Source organism: Sturnira hondurensis, unplaced genomic scaffold (genome assembly GCF_014824575.4).
Source record: "Sturnira hondurensis isolate 20B ecotype Veracruz unplaced genomic scaffold, ASM1482457v3 Scaffold0004322, whole genome shotgun sequence".
Lineage (NCBI taxonomy): Eukaryota > Metazoa > Chordata > Mammalia > Chiroptera > Phyllostomidae > Sturnira > Sturnira hondurensis.
In genome coordinates, this window is record NW_028076953.1 from 788,354 (window position 1) to 808,252 (window position 19,899).

The following is a 19,899-nucleotide window of genomic DNA, read 5'->3' on the forward strand; positions in this document are numbered from 1 at the left end:
GCCCTTCAGATTCAGACCTGTCCACAGCCGCCTGGCTAGGACTTAAACTGCTTAAATGAACTGTATCTCAGCAGACCGTTCAGTGGTCTCCCACACCCGTGCTTTGAACCATTTTCACATGCTCACAGAGTAAAATAATTTGGTCTTCACCTTGTCTTTGAAACTTGCCCAACTTGGATAGGGGTTGGTGGCAAGATAGAATGAGTGTATAATGGCAACGTTAGGGAGACGTGAAAGGGGGCTTGAATGATTAAATTGGGTTTAATCCTGAGTAACCAGGCATTTCTAAATAAAACAGTTCACTAAGAACTAGTTGTTAGCCTCTAGCCCAACCAACCCCCCCCCAAAAAAAAACCCACTTGAACATCGAATGTGGTATGATCTCAGCATGTGAGTGTTAATAAATGAACTTTTGATCTTTGATTTCCTGCCACAAAGAGTTCTGCCAAAGTCTAAGTGATAAAAATGGACCGGTATAACCTTTTTGTGGATACTTTTAAGTTACTTTGTAATAGAAAGGTCAGCTATTAAGTAGCACAAGCTGGTGTTTTTGTTTCAGTTGATCTTTGACTCGTTTTGATATAGATACTTTTAAACTATGTATGAGTAGTTGAAGTGCCAGAGTTGGGAATTAAATTAAAAAATGTATTATTGTGTTTTCACGTCAGAGTTTGATGACTACCAACACCCAAGGTACAGAAGAGGATACTAAGGTGGGGGAGGGGTTGGGGAGCAATTAGAGTGGTCCCCTCCCACATAAGGGAATCCATTTCCTGTAAAGAATTGAAAAACAGTAGAACTGTATGTTGGCTTTTATTATCACCTACAATTCTAAACAGTGTAAATGGTAAAATACTCCCTCTTTCATGCCTTCTCTTCACCCCATCACTATATTTTGGGGGGTGGGTATTTGACTAAAAATATGACTGAATCTAATCCTGTGTAGTGGCGCTGGATTCTGTTGTATCAAAAAGACCAATGTATTAAATTCCTTTCAGTATTTATTAGTAAAATTAACTAGAGACTTTGACAATTTGTAAATTAGTTTTGACAGAGAAATTGCTAATACAGCTTTGGGTTATGTCACATCCTGGTTAGATACAGCACACACACTCATATACATATAGGCATATACATTTCTCCAAGATTCTGAAATCTTTAGAGAGTAAATTAAGTGTTAAAAGAAATATTAAGTTTGAAAACATTATAAGTTGTGTACAATCAATTCTCAGATGTCCTTATATTTGCATTATTTAATACATAATTTAATGTATTTGCCTTCTCTTTTGTTAGTCTGTACAAATCAGTACTGGATCCTCTCATTTGGCTGTTTTATATATTAAGTGTTTTAGACTAATTTTTCCATTACCATAATTTGGACGATAAAACCTGCCTCTTAGGGAGATGGTGAAGAGAAAGAGATACATGTTTTCCCCATATGAAATATTTGTAATCTACTCCACTTTTGCAAATAATTGAGTCGCTGACAGTTTTGGAAGAAATTGTGTTTCTTTTAAATAGGTGGGTAGTAATTTCAGATTTTCGCTAATATTGCACTAATTCTTCTCTGTTAATGTGTCTTCATAGATTGTTACACACACTCTGCTTGCAGGAATACTTATCAGGGTTTTAATGGTGAGTATCCTTTTTCATTTGCTCTTCAATGTTAGGTGACACATTTCAGTTTTTCTTTTCATATGTATGAAGCGCCAAGTAAAATGCCAGTTCTACCTTGTTTCAGTCAGTTTTTTTTTTCTCTCGATGTATCAATCACTTTTTAGGATTAATGTCATACTATATTGAGTGTTTGAATTAGGGAATTTGGGGTTAGAAAAAGTTAAGGCATTCATATTATCTTGTCTCTTTGTTTTATTTGACTTGTGATTCCTTTAATTTATTCCAAAAGGCCCTGACTGTATTCTGAGTGATGAGTTACAAGAAACTGGCTGACATTTTTGTTGAATTAGAGGCTTTGGTTTGAGTAATGTATATTAAATGGATTATTGGCTTGGTTCTGTATTGCTTCCATTGTAATATATTTTGACCTTGTTTTTGAGGTCATTTGCTTAATGTGTTCAAATGTGTTGGTATTTAAAGAACTGCCTAAAGGAGCACATGAAAAAGCCTGGTTATTTATTAACATAAAGATGATGTTGGAGTTGTGACTACAGAGTTAGATAAAATCTGGAGAGGTATGCAGAATACAACTGGGTATCATTTCGATAGTTTACTAAAGTTAAGGCTCTTCCAGACAGGATAATTATGCAGGGAAGAACATGGAATAAATCAAAGAGATTTTAAATAGCATTGCATGAAGGACTCTGGGGAGTGGAATTAAAATTCTGATTGTCAGAGAAATACAAAATTCAATTGCTGTACAGAATATAATATATTCATAAAGTAAAACTGAAGCAAATGTACTACTAAACAAAGGAAACTATATCATTTCATGGGAATAATTACCATCCAGTTGATTTCTGTTTATCATCTCTCAGAAAGTTTCATTTCTCAGAGAAACTTTGGGCTTGATATGGGCTAAAATCACTCACTATATAGGAAGTATTCAATATACAGGGTGGGCAAAGTAGGTTTACAGTTGTAAGTACATGAAGCACACAGTTTATTCTTGTATTAATATTTATTAATTATTGTATTACTTTCCATGTGAACAACTCTAAACCTACTTTTGCCCCACCCTGGCTGCTGAGTGCTAAAAAATACCTTACTGAACAGGAGAGTGATCTAATAAAATTACCAAAGGAAGTTTAATTTTCATCCACATATAGGTTACATTGAAAATTAGAAAATTATCTAGAAAGCTATTTCACAAATTTAGGTATAATGACTTTAAGACACTGGACTTGGAGGTAAAAATAGTAATTTAAAAAATATTAAGATATTTCAGGAGAAAATTAGCAGAACTTGTAGGTTAACTAGTAGTGAGTAGAAAATTGAGAGGTATGGATAAAAATGAATCCAAGATTTTAAACTGAAGTGAGTAGGACTAGTGATTTTACTTAAGAAAGTGATTTGGAAGGATAGAAGGTCATGATCTCTAGTAGGAGTTATTAAAGAGTTGGATTTAATGTCTAAATACAGGACTTCGAACTGCAGGGCCAAAAAGTTCTTTTCTTAATGTACGGTGTTGCAAAAAGAGCTCCAGAAATTTCTGTCACTAATGTTAGTACTTTTATTTTTTCTTTTAATTTTAGCTCCAACAGTGGTTCTTATCTGAGGGTGATCCCCTCGAATCTTACTTATAGGGCGAGTGGTCCCCACCTATGTATGTTATGAAAAAGTACTCTGAATGATTGCTAAATGCATCTCTGGTTAAAGACAAATGCTTGACAACACTTCGAAGTCTGCGTTATCTACATTTTATAAATGAGGAACGTAATTTCAGGGACATAATTTGATTTCACTCAACAAACTTTTTTTGAGTGACTGCTGTGTATCAGATATTATTCTAGGAGCAGGCAATACAGTGGTGAACAAAATGGACAAATATTCCTGCTCTCTTGGAGCTTCCAGTCTAGTAGGGTTAAATGTACAGTAAACATAGTAAAGAAGTAACATATGTAAGAGGGTAATTGCTAGGGAGAAAAATAATACAGGGAAGGATGATAATGATGATTGTGTGTGTGAGAGAGAGAGGAAGAATTTTAGAGTAGCTGGCAAAGAACTCACTGGGAAGGTGACATTTGAGCATAGATTTAAGGGAGGTGAAGATATAAGTCGAGGCTATCTAGAGGAAGAATGCTTCTTTAGGAAAAAGAAGGTAAGTGGTTATCAAGTGAAGCTAACAATACACTTCATCATTAGCATTGTATTTTCTGTAGACTGAAATGAAGACATTGGAAAACATGTCAAGAAACAAATTTTCTCTGCACCATTTGTTGGAAGAAAGTTGTATTTCCAGTGTTTCCATGTTTTCTTTCTTGATTCATTAAAAATATTTTTAAAGATTTTATTTATTTATTTTTAGAGAGAGGGGAAGGGATGGAGAAAGAGAGGGATAGAAACATTGATGTGTGAGAGATACATTGATTGGTTGCCTCTCCCACACCTCCAAATGGGGGCCTAGCCCATAACCCAGGCATGTGTCCTGACTGGGAATCTAACTGTCAGCCTCTCAGTTTGCAGGCTGGCACTCAATCCACTGAGCCACACCAGCCAGGGCTAAAAAAATACATTTTATTGATTAAACTATTACAGTTGTCCCAATTTTCCCCCCTTTGTCCTCTCTGCCTGGGACCTCTGTTCCCTCCAGCAATCCCTTTAGTTTATTTCCATGGGTTGTGCACATAAGTTCTTTGGTTTCTTCACTTCCTATGATGTTCTTAACCTCCCCCTATCTATTTTGTACCTGCCAATTATGCTTCTTATTCCCTGTACCTTTCCCCCCATTCTGCCCCATCCCCCTCCCAGCTGATAACTCTCCGAATGATCTCCATATCTATTATTCTGTCTATTCTGGTTGTTTGCTTAGTTTGATTTTTTTTTTTAAAAGATTCAGTTGTTGATAGTTGTGAGTTTGTTGCCATTTTAATGTTCACAGATTTGATCTTTTTCTTATATAAGTCTTTTTAACATTTCATGTAGTAATGGCTTGGTGATGATGAGCTCCTGTAGCTTTACCTTGTCTGGAAAACACTATCTGTTCTTCCATTCTAAGAGACAGCTTTGCTGGATAGAGTAATCTAGGTTGTAGGTCCTTGCTTTTCATCACTTTGAATACTTCTTGCCAGCCCCTTCTTGCCTGCCCTTTTTGCCTGCAAAGTATCTTTTGAGAAATCAGCTGACAGTCTTATGGGCACTCTTTTGTAGGTAACTGTCTGCTTTTATTTTGCAGCTTTTAAGATTCACTCTTTTTCTTTTTCATCTTTTTTTAAAGATATTTATTTATTTATCTTTAGAGGGGAAGGAGAGGGAGAGAAACATCAATGTATGGTTGCCTTTCGTGCGTCCCCTGCTGGGAGTTGGCCTGCAGGGAACCGGCCTGCAACCCAGGAATGTGCCCTGACTGGGAATCAAACCGTGATCCTCTGGTTCGCAGGCCCGCACTCAATCCACTGAGCTACACCAGCCAGGGCCTAAGATTCACTCTTTTTCTTTAACCTTTGGCATTTTAATTATGATGTGTCTTGGTGTCCTCTTTGGGTCCAACTTGTTTGGGACTCTGTGCTTCCTGGACTTGCATGTCTATTTCCTTCACCAAATTAGAGAAGCTTTCCTTCATTATTTTTTCAAATAAGTTTTCAATTTCTTGCTCTCCCTCTTCTGCCATGCCTATGATTTGGGTGTTGGTACATTTGGAGATGTCCCAGGGCACCTTATACTATCCTTGTTTTTTGAATTCTTTTTTCTTCTTGCTGTTCTAGTTGAATGTTTATTTCTTACGTTCCAAATCATTGATTTGAATCCTGGCTTCATCTCCTCCACTGTTGGTTCCCTGTAGATTTTTCTTTATTTTACTTGTTGTAACCTTCATTTCTTCCTGTGTCTTTTTAATTTTGTTGCCATACTCAATGATTTCTTTGAGTGTCCTGATCACCAGTGTTTTGAACTCTGCACCTGATAGGTTTGTTATCTCCATTTTGTTTAGTTCTTTTTCTTGGGCCATAGTTCTGTTCTGTTTCTTAGTTTTGTTCTTTTCTTTGGGCCATATTTCTTTGTCTCCTCAATTTGGCAGTCTCCCTGTGTTTGTTTCTGTGTAGAGCTGCTTTGACTCCCTGTCTTAGTAGCATGGCCTGTTATAGAAAAGTCATCTATAAATTGTGTGGATGGAAACTTAAGTTTATTGCCAGGGTGGGGCAAACTGCTTCATAGCTTTGTGACTTTGTGTGGGAGGAGGGCTAAGTGAGGGGACTGTGCCTCTGCCAGGCTTCTGGAGGTTTCCTGGACAGTCACCTCATTTCCAGTCATTTCGCACATTCCCTGTATGCAACTGACACCCTTCCAGCTGTTGCCCTGGTGTTAAATCCCAGAGTGGGCTGGTTTGCATGTGTTTTGTGAGCTCTTTAAGGGGAGTTTACTGAAAATCTGTCAGTGTCTTATGCTGCCCCAACCCCCAGGTTTTTATAGCTGGAAGTTATGGAGATTTATTATTCCAGTGCTGGAACTCTGGGCCTGTGCATTCCACCCTGGGATTCCTGGCTCCCAACATATCCCTCCTGTTTTTATCCACCACACGTGAATGTGGGACAGCCCTTGCCCATTCTGCTACCACTGCCACCTCTCCCCACCACACTGTATCTCCTTGCCTTTCCGTCTGGCTCTGCTCCTCCTCCTCTTCTTCCTTGCTTCCCAACTTGATGAATGTGGCTTCTTTAAATCCTTGGTTGTTGGATGATTTTCTGACTGGTCTGGGTATTACTTTTTTTTTTTTAAAGTTATTTATTTTTAGAGAGAGGCAAAGAGGAGGAGAAAGAGAGGGAGAGAAATATCAGTGTGTGGTTGTCTCTTGCGGGCCCCCTACTGGGGACCTGGCTCACAGCCCATGCATGTGCCTTGACTGGGAATCGAACAGGTGACCATTTGGTTCACAGCTGTGCTCAGTCCACTAATCTATACCAGCCAGGGCTTGAGTGTCACTTGTTTTGAGATTTAGTTGTAATTCTTTCTGTGGTGGCGTGTGGCAGCAAAGAGTGTCTACCTACACTTCCATCTTGACTGGAAGTACAAAATGTATTTAATGTTTTTAAAAATATAAATTAAGGTATTTGCTCTGTGTATACTGTTACATTTATTAGTGCATAAAATTTGGGGAGGATGGTAATGAAGGATTTTAAAGGACTTTATAGGAAACACATTCTAAATGGTTTTTAAGTTTTGTCATTTTTATAATCATAATAAGTTCATTTATTACCTCGTATATATTTTTTATATTAGATGCTGAAATAGAAGTACAATTGCAGTATAATAAAATATTCTTAGCGTTATTACTGTATTTGACTTTTTTAGTATGTGTATTACTACAATTTCCATTAATTCCCTTATTCAAAGTATTTGAGGATTTAAATATTTGTTAAGTAATTATTTACAGGCACAGTACTGTACATTGGCCCTAGTCTGTGATTTTAACTTTGTAAAAATAACTATTTCAATTACTATATAAAGTAATTGAAATTTGGCTAATTGAAAATGTAGCTGCTTCTGGGTTGTTAGACATTTAGAGAACAGATTGATGCAGAACATTATATGTGTAACAAAAATGTTCCCTTTTGACATTTTTAAATACTGGTTTTTCTTGAGAATAGTAACTTTTTATTATTAATATGTTCTCTGTAGTATCTAATGCTGGCCTTAATGGTAGTATGCTAGTCAAACAAGTATTGGTAAAGTTGAAAATAATTCTAATATAGAACTTTTTAGTTGCTAATGTCATTCTTTGAAACAAATTTGAATTTTCAGTAAATTATTATGTGCATGTTTTTTTCAATGTCTAGTGTGACTTTAGCTTAACAGTACTAATGAATTATTTGCTCAGATGATTAATATGAATATCTTGTGTTTTATGCAAAGTTTCCCAAATAAAACGGTATATTTTACCAACCTTTTGTTATTGACTCTTTTAGGAATGGATCGTGATTATGGCCCTGGATCTTATGGAGGTCTGGCATTCAAGGATATTTATCTAAAAATTCTTCTTTTGAGTGCCAGTAAAGGTGAGCATCATTTAATTTTTTTTCTTTTTAAACTCTTTATAGGGATGGATCGTGACTATGGCCATGGATCCTATGGGGGTCAAAGATCCATGGACTCCTACCTAAACCAGTCATATGGCATGGACAATCACAGTGGTGGTGGTGGGGGTAGCAGGTAAATTGCTTAATCACTTGGCCAAATAATTAGAAGACTATAAGATTCTGGATAGTTTAATTTAAGAATTCTTTAGACATGTTATGATACTTGAACTTCACTGTTACTGAATAAATCACCTTAAATGTTTAAAGCTGTTAACTAAGGGCTATAAAAATTATCTCAGAATCACTAGCAGACATTATTTCAGGAACCTCAGATAACTATTACCATTTTTATATAAGTGTTAAGATTTTCTGTCTTTAGCAGTGACTATTTCTTTTACTTCTTTTAGTTTTAATGCCTGTCCATTATAATGTCCTGAACAAATGATATAAAAATGTTACTGGAAATATATATATATATGAAGCTTTTTCTTAATGATTTCTGGAAAATCTTCCTTAATGTCAGGTGCTATGTTAGGCAGCAGGACAGTCTTTGACTAGAATGGGTTTAACTGAACTAGCCTAGCCACATTCGGTTTCTGAGAAACATTTAAGATAGCTATTCTTTTCATTTTACTTTTAAATTAAGTAGTAAGAGCATATTATAATAATAAAAATGTTCTTCATACTGTGTCTAGGTTATTTATTGGCAGGTACTGCTGACACCAAAAGCACTCGTGCTGTAGGCTAGGGTCATTTAAGCCATGAACACTATACTTTTTGCTTAGCTTAATGCACTGGAGTTTAGAGTGTATTTATATTTTGCTGTTGATACTGTGGAAAGCTTAAACCTAGTTGAACTACTATAGGCTTTAGGGTTGGCCATTTTTCAGACAAAGGGGGTCTACTTTTTGAGACACAAAGATTCCTACTAAATAATAATAAAACTAGTTAGGAAGCATTTGGAACTATTGTCCTTCTTCATAAGTTGAAGGATTTGGATTCCTTAAGGATGGACTAAATGATGCTTCTCTTTCTGCTTCGAGTGTGCCACTATGGTTTATAGTAGAGAAAAATCAAGAAAATGAACAGTTATGACAATTTTGCTTATATGAGAGATGTTTTGAAAAATGTAGTTGGAGAGAATAATAATTTTTATGTGGTTACTAGGATTTGGAAGTAAATAGTACCTGTTATTTAGCAATCTGTAAATAATTGAAGTAATGTAAAATTTAAATGTTTTAATATCAATTATTGCCTTGTTACATTGTAAATGTAATATGTATAAATTATGTAGATGTTATTGTTTATCTCATGTGTAATTGTGGGCCTTTATAAAACTATGTTGTAAGGTATCAAGTATACTTTGGATTTGTGAGAAGCAAGATGATTTGTTTCTTCTGTTGACACTATTAAAATCTTGAGGAGTCTGTGTGCTCCCCTTTTTTTAGAGTAGTTTTATGTGATAATTTCCTGCCAGGAAATAATTTTTCAAATAATTGAGGACGTAAAATGGATTCTTTCTCATCTGCCTTGAAAATTCATATGCAGAGGATATATGTTGGTGGTTCTTTACTTTTATGTTCTATTTTTATGTGCTTATCCTTTTAGATTTGTTAGATTTACTATTCTGTAAGTGAAAAGTGACTGAGAATTGGTTATTGACCTTAGCCAAAGTTTGGCCAGTTGTCAAATTTTATGACCAGAGATACTTTTCTAAATTTTGACTACTATAAAAACTATGAAGCAGTTTTGTGATATAGATTATTGAGGTTGCAAAAGGATCTCTCCTGTGTCACAAATAGCATACATCTGTGTAGTCTTTAATTTGTGTCCGCATTGAAAGCCAAAATACTGTAAATATTTTGTTTTTTTGCAATATTGGGGATGGATTCAAAGAAAGTTTGAGTAGTTTGTGAATTCAGCAAATAATTTTTTCTAAGACTAGGGCTGGGCTTAAATAATTAATAGACAAATCCTTTCTTTTTAATAAAATAGAAAAGCTGCTATAAAGCAGATTTTTAAGCTAACTTTTGCTTTACTCAATTCATACACAAAAACTGACCCAGGTAGCTTTCTATCTGGTCTCATGTTGAATTGCCCAGCCCTAATCAAGTGTGAACAAAAGTAGAACTGTGCAAACCAGTATGGTGTAAATGAATTTTAGTTGATAAATGTCATCTGATGATTTGTCTTTTGAATTGTCTAACATTAGTAAGCTTACTTTTGTTTTTTCCCTCACTGTGCAACTTTTCCAGGTTTGGACCTTATGAGTCTTACGACTCCAGGTCTTCTCTGGGTGGGCGAGATCTGTACAGATCTGGCTATGGTTTTAATGAACCCGAACAAAGCCGCTTCGGAGGTAGTTATGGTGGTCGATTTGAGAGCTCCTACCGGAATAGCCTTGACTCTTTCGGAGGTAGAAACCAGGGCGGGTCTAGCTGGGAAGCACCTTACTCCCGTTCAAAATTGAGGCCTGGGTTTATGGAGGACAGAGGAAGAGAGAATTACTCTTCCTACAGCAGTTTTTCTTCACCCCATATGAAGCCTGCACCTGTAGGCTCTCGGGGGAGAGGAACGCCTGCTTATCCTGAAAGTACGTTTGGAAGCAGAAACTATGATGCTTTTGGAGGACCATCAACAGGCAGAGGCCGAGGCCGAGGAGTAAGTACAACAGAATCTTTCAGATTCTTTTCACTAGTCACTCTTTTAAACCCTTTCAAGACCATGGTTTTCAATTAGAATAAACACTGTTCATCCCAGTGTATTTTGAAGAAAAGCTGAGTCATAAGCATAATTTTTAGGTTGCCTGTAAAACTTTCTCCAGCACCTCAGAAAATAAGTTGCAGTGTGAGATGATTGTTCATAAGTTTTGCCAAATCTCCCTTTAATAAAAAGGTGAGGATGTTAGGTTTGGTCTAAAAGGGGTTAAAAGGAGTTGCATTTTACCTTGTGAACACTAGCAGTTTTGCTGGTGGGACAGTTCTTGGATTTTTGTAAAAGGTAACTGAACCCTTTTGGAGTTTCTGAGTAGGTTAAAGGTGCAATGTATGATAAAATATTTATAGTTTTCTACTAAACTCTAGTAGGTAGAATTTCTTCAAAGCTCCATATTTCACATTAAACACAAGAGAGTAAAAGTTGGTGACAGTTGAGGGTAGCTTAGCTTTGTTTACATGGTGAAGAAGTTGATATGTATAGTAGGTTGTAGAATGATTTGTGGTCAGTATAATTTTGCTAACTCACACTCTTACAATATGTCCTATTGCTGGGTGTTCTATTTTTCCTGTGTCATTAGTTTTACTATTGAAAAATAATTTCCTACGTGTTCATGTTTATGGCTCCTTCCTAGGAAGTATTATTTTGTAAATTATTGCTTAAATGGGCAGATATAGTAGTCTTCAAGTGTTTGATTTCAGGATATACAGTGTTAAGATTATGCCTATGTTCTTAGGTAACCTGACTAACAAGAAATTTTACCTAGTAAGTGTATGTAGATTATGGAGTTATTATGAAGTTTGGTCATATAAAGAATATTGTATTTTTGCTATAATGTAAGAAATGTTTTTTTTCTGAGTCAGTTGCTCTTAATTTTCTCTTTGCAGAAGAAAGGACTTTGATAAAGAGTGTAGTAGGGTACATGTTTTTGACTGTTCATTGGCATTTGGTACATCAGTGTAATATGTCAACCTTGTTTAGAAATTTTGCATTTATAACAGTTAACTCTTATGTAAAATGCATTGCACCTTTAATGCATAGTAAATGAAGATTTTTCTTATATGACTATATATATATATTACCCGGAAACACTAATTTATTCAAGTCTACTAGGTTAGATAGGTATTGTAAGCCTAACATACATGTAAGCAACTGATTATGTTGCTATTTCACCATGCTTTATGGTGGTAGGTTAATTAAAAATAGTTGGGGTAAAATATGAAAACACTTAACATTTTCCATGCTGTATATTACTTTATAGGCAAATGATTTTTTTCTTAATGAGACTTAAAATATCAATTTTGTTTTCAAAATAGAAAACCAGGTATTCCTGAACTTTGTATTCACCATTCTAGTCTGAATGGACTTTTCCTTCTTTTCTCCTGTTAATGAAGTAGATGAACAAATAGGATTTTCTTTTTTAATCTTCACTTGTACAATTCCCATTGGATCCTTCTCTTCAGATTACTCCTCAATCTTTATCTTCTAAAAATAAGGTTGGCAGAATAAATTCCTATGGACATGTGGCCTCTTGGTGTAGTGGATTTTGTTATAGCTAATGATAAGAGAAGAGGAAGGGACACAGAGTCGTTGGTTGCATGACTCTTCGTCTGTAAACTTTTGCTTCTCAGGCTTCTGGGTCAGAATATGTTTCTCTAGGTAAGAATGTGAATGGAACGTCAGATGTAATTCTTTATCTGAAGTGTGTCTTGGAAGTTGATGCATGGTTATGCTTTAACTCTCCTACTTCATACTAATGTTCCATCTCGCCTTCTCATTCCCTTTTTCAACAGGGAGAAATCCTAAATGATTTCTGGATGTTTTTTACTTTAAACTTTAAATATGCTCTTCTTTGTGTTTCTTATTTTTAAGCCAGCATTTAGTACAATAAAGATTTCTTCTAAGGTCTTTTTATGGGAAAACACCAATTAGGAACTCTGAAGAGGAGTTGTCAGAGAGTTGTACAAGTGGTAATATTTTGACAGGCACATATGTTGTTTATGATCTCAAGTAATTTTGAATTGTGAAAATAAAAAGTAGGTAGGAAATATCCGTATTTCTTCTACTGGAAATAAAAGCATTAATTCACTGGATTTGAGTTCATGTAATAATTTACAAAGTTTTTCATTGTTCAGAATGGACATGTAAAATTTAGTTACGTTTTGGGGAATTTTCAGGTAAAAGTTATTAGATAGATAATTTTATGTGAATTCATTCTTTATCTGTGGATATTATGCTAATAAATATTTCTTGATTTCACAAATTTGCAGCATATGAGTGATTTTGGGAGCATTCATAGACCTGGAATTGTTGTTGACTACCAAAACAAATCTGCCAATGTGACAGTTGCTGCTACAAGAGGAATAAAGAGAAAAATGATGCAACCATTTAATAAGACCAGTGGAACCTTTGTCAAGAAACCCAAGCTAGCAAAACCCGTCGAGAAGATGAGCCTCAACAAATCACCTAGTAAGTAAGAAAACATAATTGCTATTGTTTAGGATAATTTTTATCTTTTTGTAAATTTGGTGCTTTTAGATAATTCTTTCGTATTTGTGTAGACAAACTGCATAATACAATTGCAGAAGTTAGGTTTGTGAATCCGTAGTATAGTTATTAGTCATGAACATCAAAATTGCCAAGATAATTTTTAAATTAATATCCCCTGCTCCACCCCTTTTCCTTAAATCTTGGCTTTGGGTAGAGTCAGAACATGTATAATTTTTAAATGCCTTCACACATGGTTTTGAGTCAGTCTTTTTTCTTGGGTGTTATAGTGTATTTATTGTTGGAGGTATTGTTGAGGAAGTGTGATGTCTGGTTACATAGAATCTGTATGAAGATGAAGAGAAATGTTGTATGGTCCCTGGTCACAGGAGAGGCTGTTTCTTCTAGAAAATTAATTTGCTTTTAATCTTCTGGACATGGTGACTCTTAGAGACATCACATGTACATTTTGACATTGTTAAAGACTGGAGAGCCAATCTGAAAACGAAATTAGTAAAATACTTTTATTCATGTTAGCATCAAGAAGAAAAAATAACAAATTTAACAAAAGAAGAAAAGAACTTATACTTTGAAAATCACAAAGCATTGTTGAAAGAAATTAAAGAAGACCTAAGTAAATGGAAAAACTAAATGTATGTTTATAGATCAGAAAATGTAACATTGTTAAGATGATAATACTCCCTAAACTGATCCATACGTTCAATACAATCCTTATCCAAGTCCCTCTGACTTCTTTGCAAAAATCAACAAATTGATTCTAAAATTCTTGGAGAATTTCAAGGGATCTAAAATACTCAAAACTACCCTGAAGAGGAACAAATTAGTGAAACTCATACTTTATGATTTTAAAACTTAATACAAGCCTGAGGTAATTATAACTGTGGTACTGGCACAAGGACAGACATTGTATGTCAGTAGAATGGAATCAAGAGTCCAGAAATAAGCTCGTAAACCTATGATCACTGGTTTTTAACAAGGATGCCAAAATTATTCAACAGGTATTTCTGGGACAGTTGGATAGGCATATGCAAAAGTTAAAATGTAGTACCTAAAAACTAAAACTATAAAACTCGTAGAGGAAAATATAGGGGTAGATCTTTATGACTTTGGATTTCACAAGGAACTTTTAGATGGGACACCAGAAACATGAGTAACAAGAGGAAAAATGCATAAATTGGACTTTGTGAAAATTAAAAACCTAGCTTTGTGCTACAAAGCACACCATTAGCCAACAGAGTGGGGAAAAGTACTCGCAAATCATGTATTTGATTAGAGACTTGTAACCGGAATATATAAGGAATTATTTTTTTAGAAGATTTTATTTATTTATTTTTTGGGGAGAGGGGAAGGGAGGGAGAAAAAGAAGGATAGAAACATTGATGTGAGAGACAAACATCGATCAGTTGTCTCCTATACATGCTCCGACTGGGCATTGAAGCTGCAAATTAGGTGTGTGCCCTGACTGGGAATTGAACTGGTAACCTTTTGGTTTATACGATGATGCTCAGCAAATGAGCCATACTGGTCAGGGCAAAAAATAAGAAATTTTTACGCCAGTTTAAAACTGAACAAAGCATGTGAACAGTCATTTTTCCCAAAAAGAAATACAAATAGCCAATAAGCACATGAAAAAGTGCCCACTAATTTGTTATCAGGGAAATGTAAATCAAAACCATGATGAGATACCACTTTATACTCACCTGGATGGCTAGAATAAAAATAAAAAAAAAAGACAGATAACAACAAGCCTTCATGACAATGTGGTGAAATCAGAACACTCACACTACTGGAGGGAATGTAAAATGATATAATTGCATTGGAAAACAGGTAGTTCCTCAAATGGGTAAACAATTACCATATCATCTACCAATTCTACTCCTAGGTATATGTCCAAGAGAAATGGAAACATGTCCATGTAAAAACTTGTATACAAATGTTTATACCAGCATTATTCCCAGTAGCCAAAAGGTAGAAACAACCTACGTATCCATCAGTGGATGAATGAAGAAGCAAATGGGTTATGTCCATACAGTGGCGTATTTCTCAGTCATAAGATGGGATGAAGTATTGGTTTAGGCTACAACTAGGGTGAACTTTGGAAAGATTATGCTAAGTTAAGAAAGCCAGTCACAGGACTCCTGGCCAAGAAAGAGGATTAGGTAGTCAGACACACTGTGCCTCCGTGCACAACCAAAAGAAGGATAACAAATTTAAAAACAACTGACAGAAAATTGAAGTGTTTGGAAGTCCAACAAACAGGAGTTAAAGAAGAAAAAATTCATCTAGACCAGTAGGAGGGGCAGAGATAGGCAGCCGGATGGAGAGGATGCACAGTAAGGCAGCAGCTGGCAGCCCGGGCGGTCCCTCATTCCAGTGCAGATAAACTGGGAGGAATGACTGGGGAGTGAGAAAGACCATGCAACCCAGGGTTCCAGTGCGGCCTCGAAGCCTCTGACTGAAACACCTTCAGGGTTGAGGCAGCCATGGCAGAAACTCCCGGCCTCACAGGAGAGTTTGTTGGAGAGGCCCATAGGGTCCTAGAATGTACACAAACCTACCCACGCAGGAATCAGCACCAGAAGGGCTGAATTTGATTGTGGGTAGTGGGGGAAGTGACTGAAAACTGGCAGAGAAGCAGAGCAAGCAGCACTATTCCCTCTTTGACTTTTCCCCCATGTACAGAGTCACAGCAATTTGACCTGTGATGCCCCACCCTGGTGAACACCTAAGGCTCCGCCCCTTACTATAAAACACATGTGCCAAGACCCCCCCCCCCCCCAATGGCCCTAATGAAAGAACAGATCAAAGCTCCAGGAGAAAATAACACCTAAGCAATGAAGAGATAACCAGCCTATCAGATGCACAGTTCAAAACACTGGTAATCAGATGCTCATAGAATTGGTTGAATATGATCAGAAATTCAAGGGAAAAATCAAGGCTATGAAAAGTGAAATAAAGGAAAATGGACAGGAAATCAACAGAGATGGGAAGAAAACTATGACTCAAATCAACAGTTTGGACCAGAAGGAAGATAGGAACATTCAACCAGAACAGAATGAAGAAACAAGAATTCAAAAACATGAGGAGAGGCTTAGGAACCTCTAGGACATCTTTAAACATCCCAACATGTCAATCATAGGGGTGCCAGAAGAAGAAGGGGAAGAGCAAGAAATTGAAAACTTACTTGAACAAATAATGAAGGAGATTGTCCCCAATCTGGCAAAAGAAATAGACTGTTAGGAAGTACAGGAAGCTCAGAGAGTCCCAAGAAGTTGGACCCAAGGAAGCACACACCAAGGCACATTATAATTACATTACTCAAGATTAAAGATGAGAGAATCTTAAAAGCAGCAATAGAAAAGGAGAGGGTTACCTACAAAGGAGTTCTCATAAGACTCTCAGCTGATTTCTCAAAAGAGACCTTGGAGGCAAGAAGTGACTGAAAGAAGTATTCGAAGTCATGAAAGGCAAGGACCTACATCCAAGACTAATCTATCCAGCAAAGCTTTCACTTAGAATGAAAGGGCAGATAAAGTGCTTCCCAGATAAGGTCAAGTTAAAGGAGTTCGTTATCACCAAACCCTTATTTTATGAAATATTAAAGGAACTTTTCTTAGAAAAAGAAGATAAAAAATGTGAACAGTTAAAGTGACAATAAACTCACAGCTATTAACAACTGAACCTGAACAAGAAACAAAAGCAGAACAAACTAAGCAAACAACTAGAACAAGAACAGAATCACAGAAATGGAGATCACATGGAGGGTTATCAGCAGGGGAGTGGGAGGTGGAGAAAGGAGGAAAGGATACAGAGAATAAGTAATGTAAATCGTAGGTAGAAAATAGAGGGAGGTTAAGAATAGTATAGGAAATGCAGAAGCCAAAGAACTTCTTTGTATGATCCTTTAGTTCATGGACAGAACTAAAGTGGTGGGGGGAGGGAAATGCGGTTGGGAGGGGGTGTGCAGGGCAGAGGGGAATAAGATAGGGAAGTGGGACAACTGTAATAATATAATCAATAAAATATATTCAAAAAAAGAAAGCCTGTCACAAAAGTCCACATACTATTTGATTCTTTTTATATGAAATTGTAGAACATGTAAAGTTACAGAGACAGAAGTGTATTAGTGGTCAGGCTGTGGTTTATATAGGGTGTCATAATTAAAGGAAAGGGTGCCAGGTTTCTTTGCAAGATATTTCTTTGTGATTTCTAAAATTGACTGTGGTAGTGTTTGCTCATATCTGCAGATATACTGAAAACCATTGGATTGTACAATTTAAATGGATGAATTATATGATATGTGAAATGTTTGTCAGGCTTATTGTTAAAAATCAGTGCAGAGCCAAGTTACTGTTACTTTTCTTTGTTATTGTATTTTATTTTTCTGAGATCAGATGAGATCAGGTGGGGTCAGGATGGTATGGCTGTAGACTGTATTTTATTTTTAAACTTTGTTTTGTATCTCAAAAAAAAAATCCAGTGCATTTGACAAGTTAGATTGTCAAAGATCTACATAATTAAAAGCTAAGAAAATGTCTTTTCAGCATTCTCTATGAAAACATATAGTAGCAAAATAATATCCAACAAATACTTTGCCTGTATTTTTCTGTAGAATGAATTATTTTTTGTTGGCTATATTTACTTTATTTTTGCCTTGATGACTGAAGTGTTTTATCTTCCCAAGTTAGGTGATACTACATGGATTCAAAAATTATTCTCTTCTTTAGAATTGATATTTGCTTATGTAATCTAGTGGGGACTGGAGAAAGTTTAGATAATTGTCATGAGTAAATATTTCAAAGTTTTCTGCTCAAATTTTTCAAAATTTTTGCATCTACTTTGTCTTTTGAGGTTGGAAGTGCTAAACTAGTGGTGCTAGCTCTCAAGTAATTATTATTTTATTTTTAAAATGTATTTAATTGATTATGCCATTACAGTTGTTCTGTTCCCCTCCCTTCATTCCCCTCCACCCGCACACTCCCTCCCCCACCATTCTGCCCCCCTTAGTTTATAACCACATGTCACAAGTTCTTTAGATTCTATATTTCCCATACTATTCTTGCCCTCCCCCTATCTATTTTCTACCCACCATCTGTGCTACTTATTCTCTGTACCTTCTCCCCCCTTCTCCTCCTCCCACTCCCCTGTTACTAACCCTCCATGTGATCTCCATTTCTATGGTTCCACTCCTGATCTAGCTGTCCTCTTAGTTTGCTTTTGTTTTAAGTATGGTTGTTAATAACCGTGAGTTTGCTGTCCTTTCACTGTTAATATTTTTTATATTCTTTTTCTTAGATAAGTCCCTTTAGCATTTCCTATAATAAGGGCTTGGTGATGATGAACTCCTTGAATTTGATCTTATCTGAGAAGCACTTTATCTGCCCTTCCATTCTAAATGAAAGCTTTGCTGGATTGAGCAATCTTAGATGTAGGCCCTTGCTTTTCGTGACTTGGAATACTTCTTTCCAGCCCCTTCTCGCCTGTAAAGTCTCTTTTGAGAAATCCGCTGACAGTCTGATGGGAACTCCTTTGTAGGTGACTGTCCCCTTATCTCTTGCTGCTTCTAGGATTCTCTCCTTCATTTTAGTCTTGGCTAATGTAATTCTGATGTGCCTTGGTGTGTTCCTTCTTGGGTCCAACTTCTTTGGCACTCTCTGAGCTTCCTGGATTTCCTGGAAGTCTATTTCCTTTGCCAGACTGGGGAAGTTCTCCTTTATTATTTGTTCAAATAAGTTTTCCATTCGTGGCTGTTCCTCTTCCCCTTCTGGTACCCCTATAATTCAGATGTTGGAACATTTAAAGATGTCCTGGAGGTTCCTAAGCCTCTCCTCATTTTTCTGAATTCTTGCTTCTTCCTTCTTTTGTTTGACGTTTTGTTCTTCCTTCTGGTCCACTCCCTTGAGTCCCAGTTTCCTTTCCATCACTATTGGTCCCCTGTGCATTTCCCTTGATTTCACTTGGTGAAGACTTCATTTGTTCTTCTAATTTGTGACTAAAATCAACCAATTCTGTGAGCATCCCAATCACCAGTGTTTTGAACTGTGTATCTGAAAGGTTGGCTATTTCTTGGTCGCTTAGAATTATAGGCTTTGGGGCTTTGAGCTGTTCTTGAGTCATAATGTTTTGGTCTGTTCACACCTCTTCTGTATGAGTGGCAGGGCCTTAGGTGTTCACCCAGGCAGGTGACAGAGTCACTGGGTTGTGATGCTGTATGTGAGGGCGGGGTCAGAGAGGGGCATTGGTGTTCGTCCGGCTGTCTCTCAGATTTCAGTCCCCTCTGCTGCTTTCCACAAGCAAATTGGGCCTTTCTGGTGCTTGTTCCTGGGTATGTGGGCTTGTGTACCCTCCAGGACCCTGTGGGTCTCTCCAACGAACTCCTCCGGCACTTCGACCCTGAAAGTCTTTCCAATTGGTGCTTTCAGGGTCTAATTCCTGTCTCTGGGGCCCTAGCCTGTGCGGTATGTCTCACTGTTCACTCCTTTGCTTGGTTTATCTGCACACGAATGTGTGACCTCAAGTCAGTCAACCTCCCTGCACCCTCACTGGGTCCACCTGTTGCCAACCCCTGTCCTGGGTTGGTCTGGCCACTTTTTCCTGTGGGACCCACTCAGCCGCTGCTTCCGCCCCTCTTACCGGTCTGGCTGAATGGTTCGTTGTTGTCGGACTTCCTTCCTTCCTTACAGTTTAATTTTCTGTGTTTTGGCTGCGTTTTTTTTTTTTTTAAGATTTTTAAATTTATTTCTTTGAGAGAAGGAGAGGAGAGAAATATCAATGTATGGTTGCCTCCCGTGAGTCCCCTGCCAGGAACTGGCCTGCAACCCAGGCATGTGCCGTGACTGGGAATCGAACCGCGATCGTGTGGTTCGCAGGCCCGCACTCAGTACACTGAGCTACACCAGCCAGGGCTGGCTGCGTTTTTGTTACTAAAACTTTGTTGTCTTTAAACTTGGTTGTGCGAGGAGTATGCGTTTCCACAGCGTTTCCACCT

General features: G+C 36.9%; 1 protein-coding gene across 5 annotated transcripts in view; it reads left to right on the forward strand.

Annotated features, from left to right (window-relative positions):
- The window catches only part of ZNF326 (zinc finger protein 326), a 49,180-nt gene that overhangs the window by 854 nt on the left and 28,427 nt on the right, over positions 1-19,899 (forward strand). The window contains exons 2-6 of one of the 5 annotated variants that reach the window (XM_037045465.1): positions 1,588-1,635; positions 7,578-7,613; positions 7,710-7,821; positions 9,944-10,349; positions 12,674-12,872. In XM_037045465.1, coding sequence (XP_036901360.1) covers positions 1,588-1,635; positions 7,578-7,613; positions 7,710-7,821; positions 9,944-10,349; positions 12,674-12,872 — 801 coding nt within the window. Of the gene's footprint in view, positions 1-1,587; positions 1,636-7,577; positions 7,668-7,709; positions 7,822-9,943; positions 10,350-12,673; positions 12,873-19,899 lie in introns of those variants that run through there. The other 4 variants (XM_037045467.1, XM_037045468.1, XM_037045469.1 and 1 more) reach the window with 4 other exon arrangements.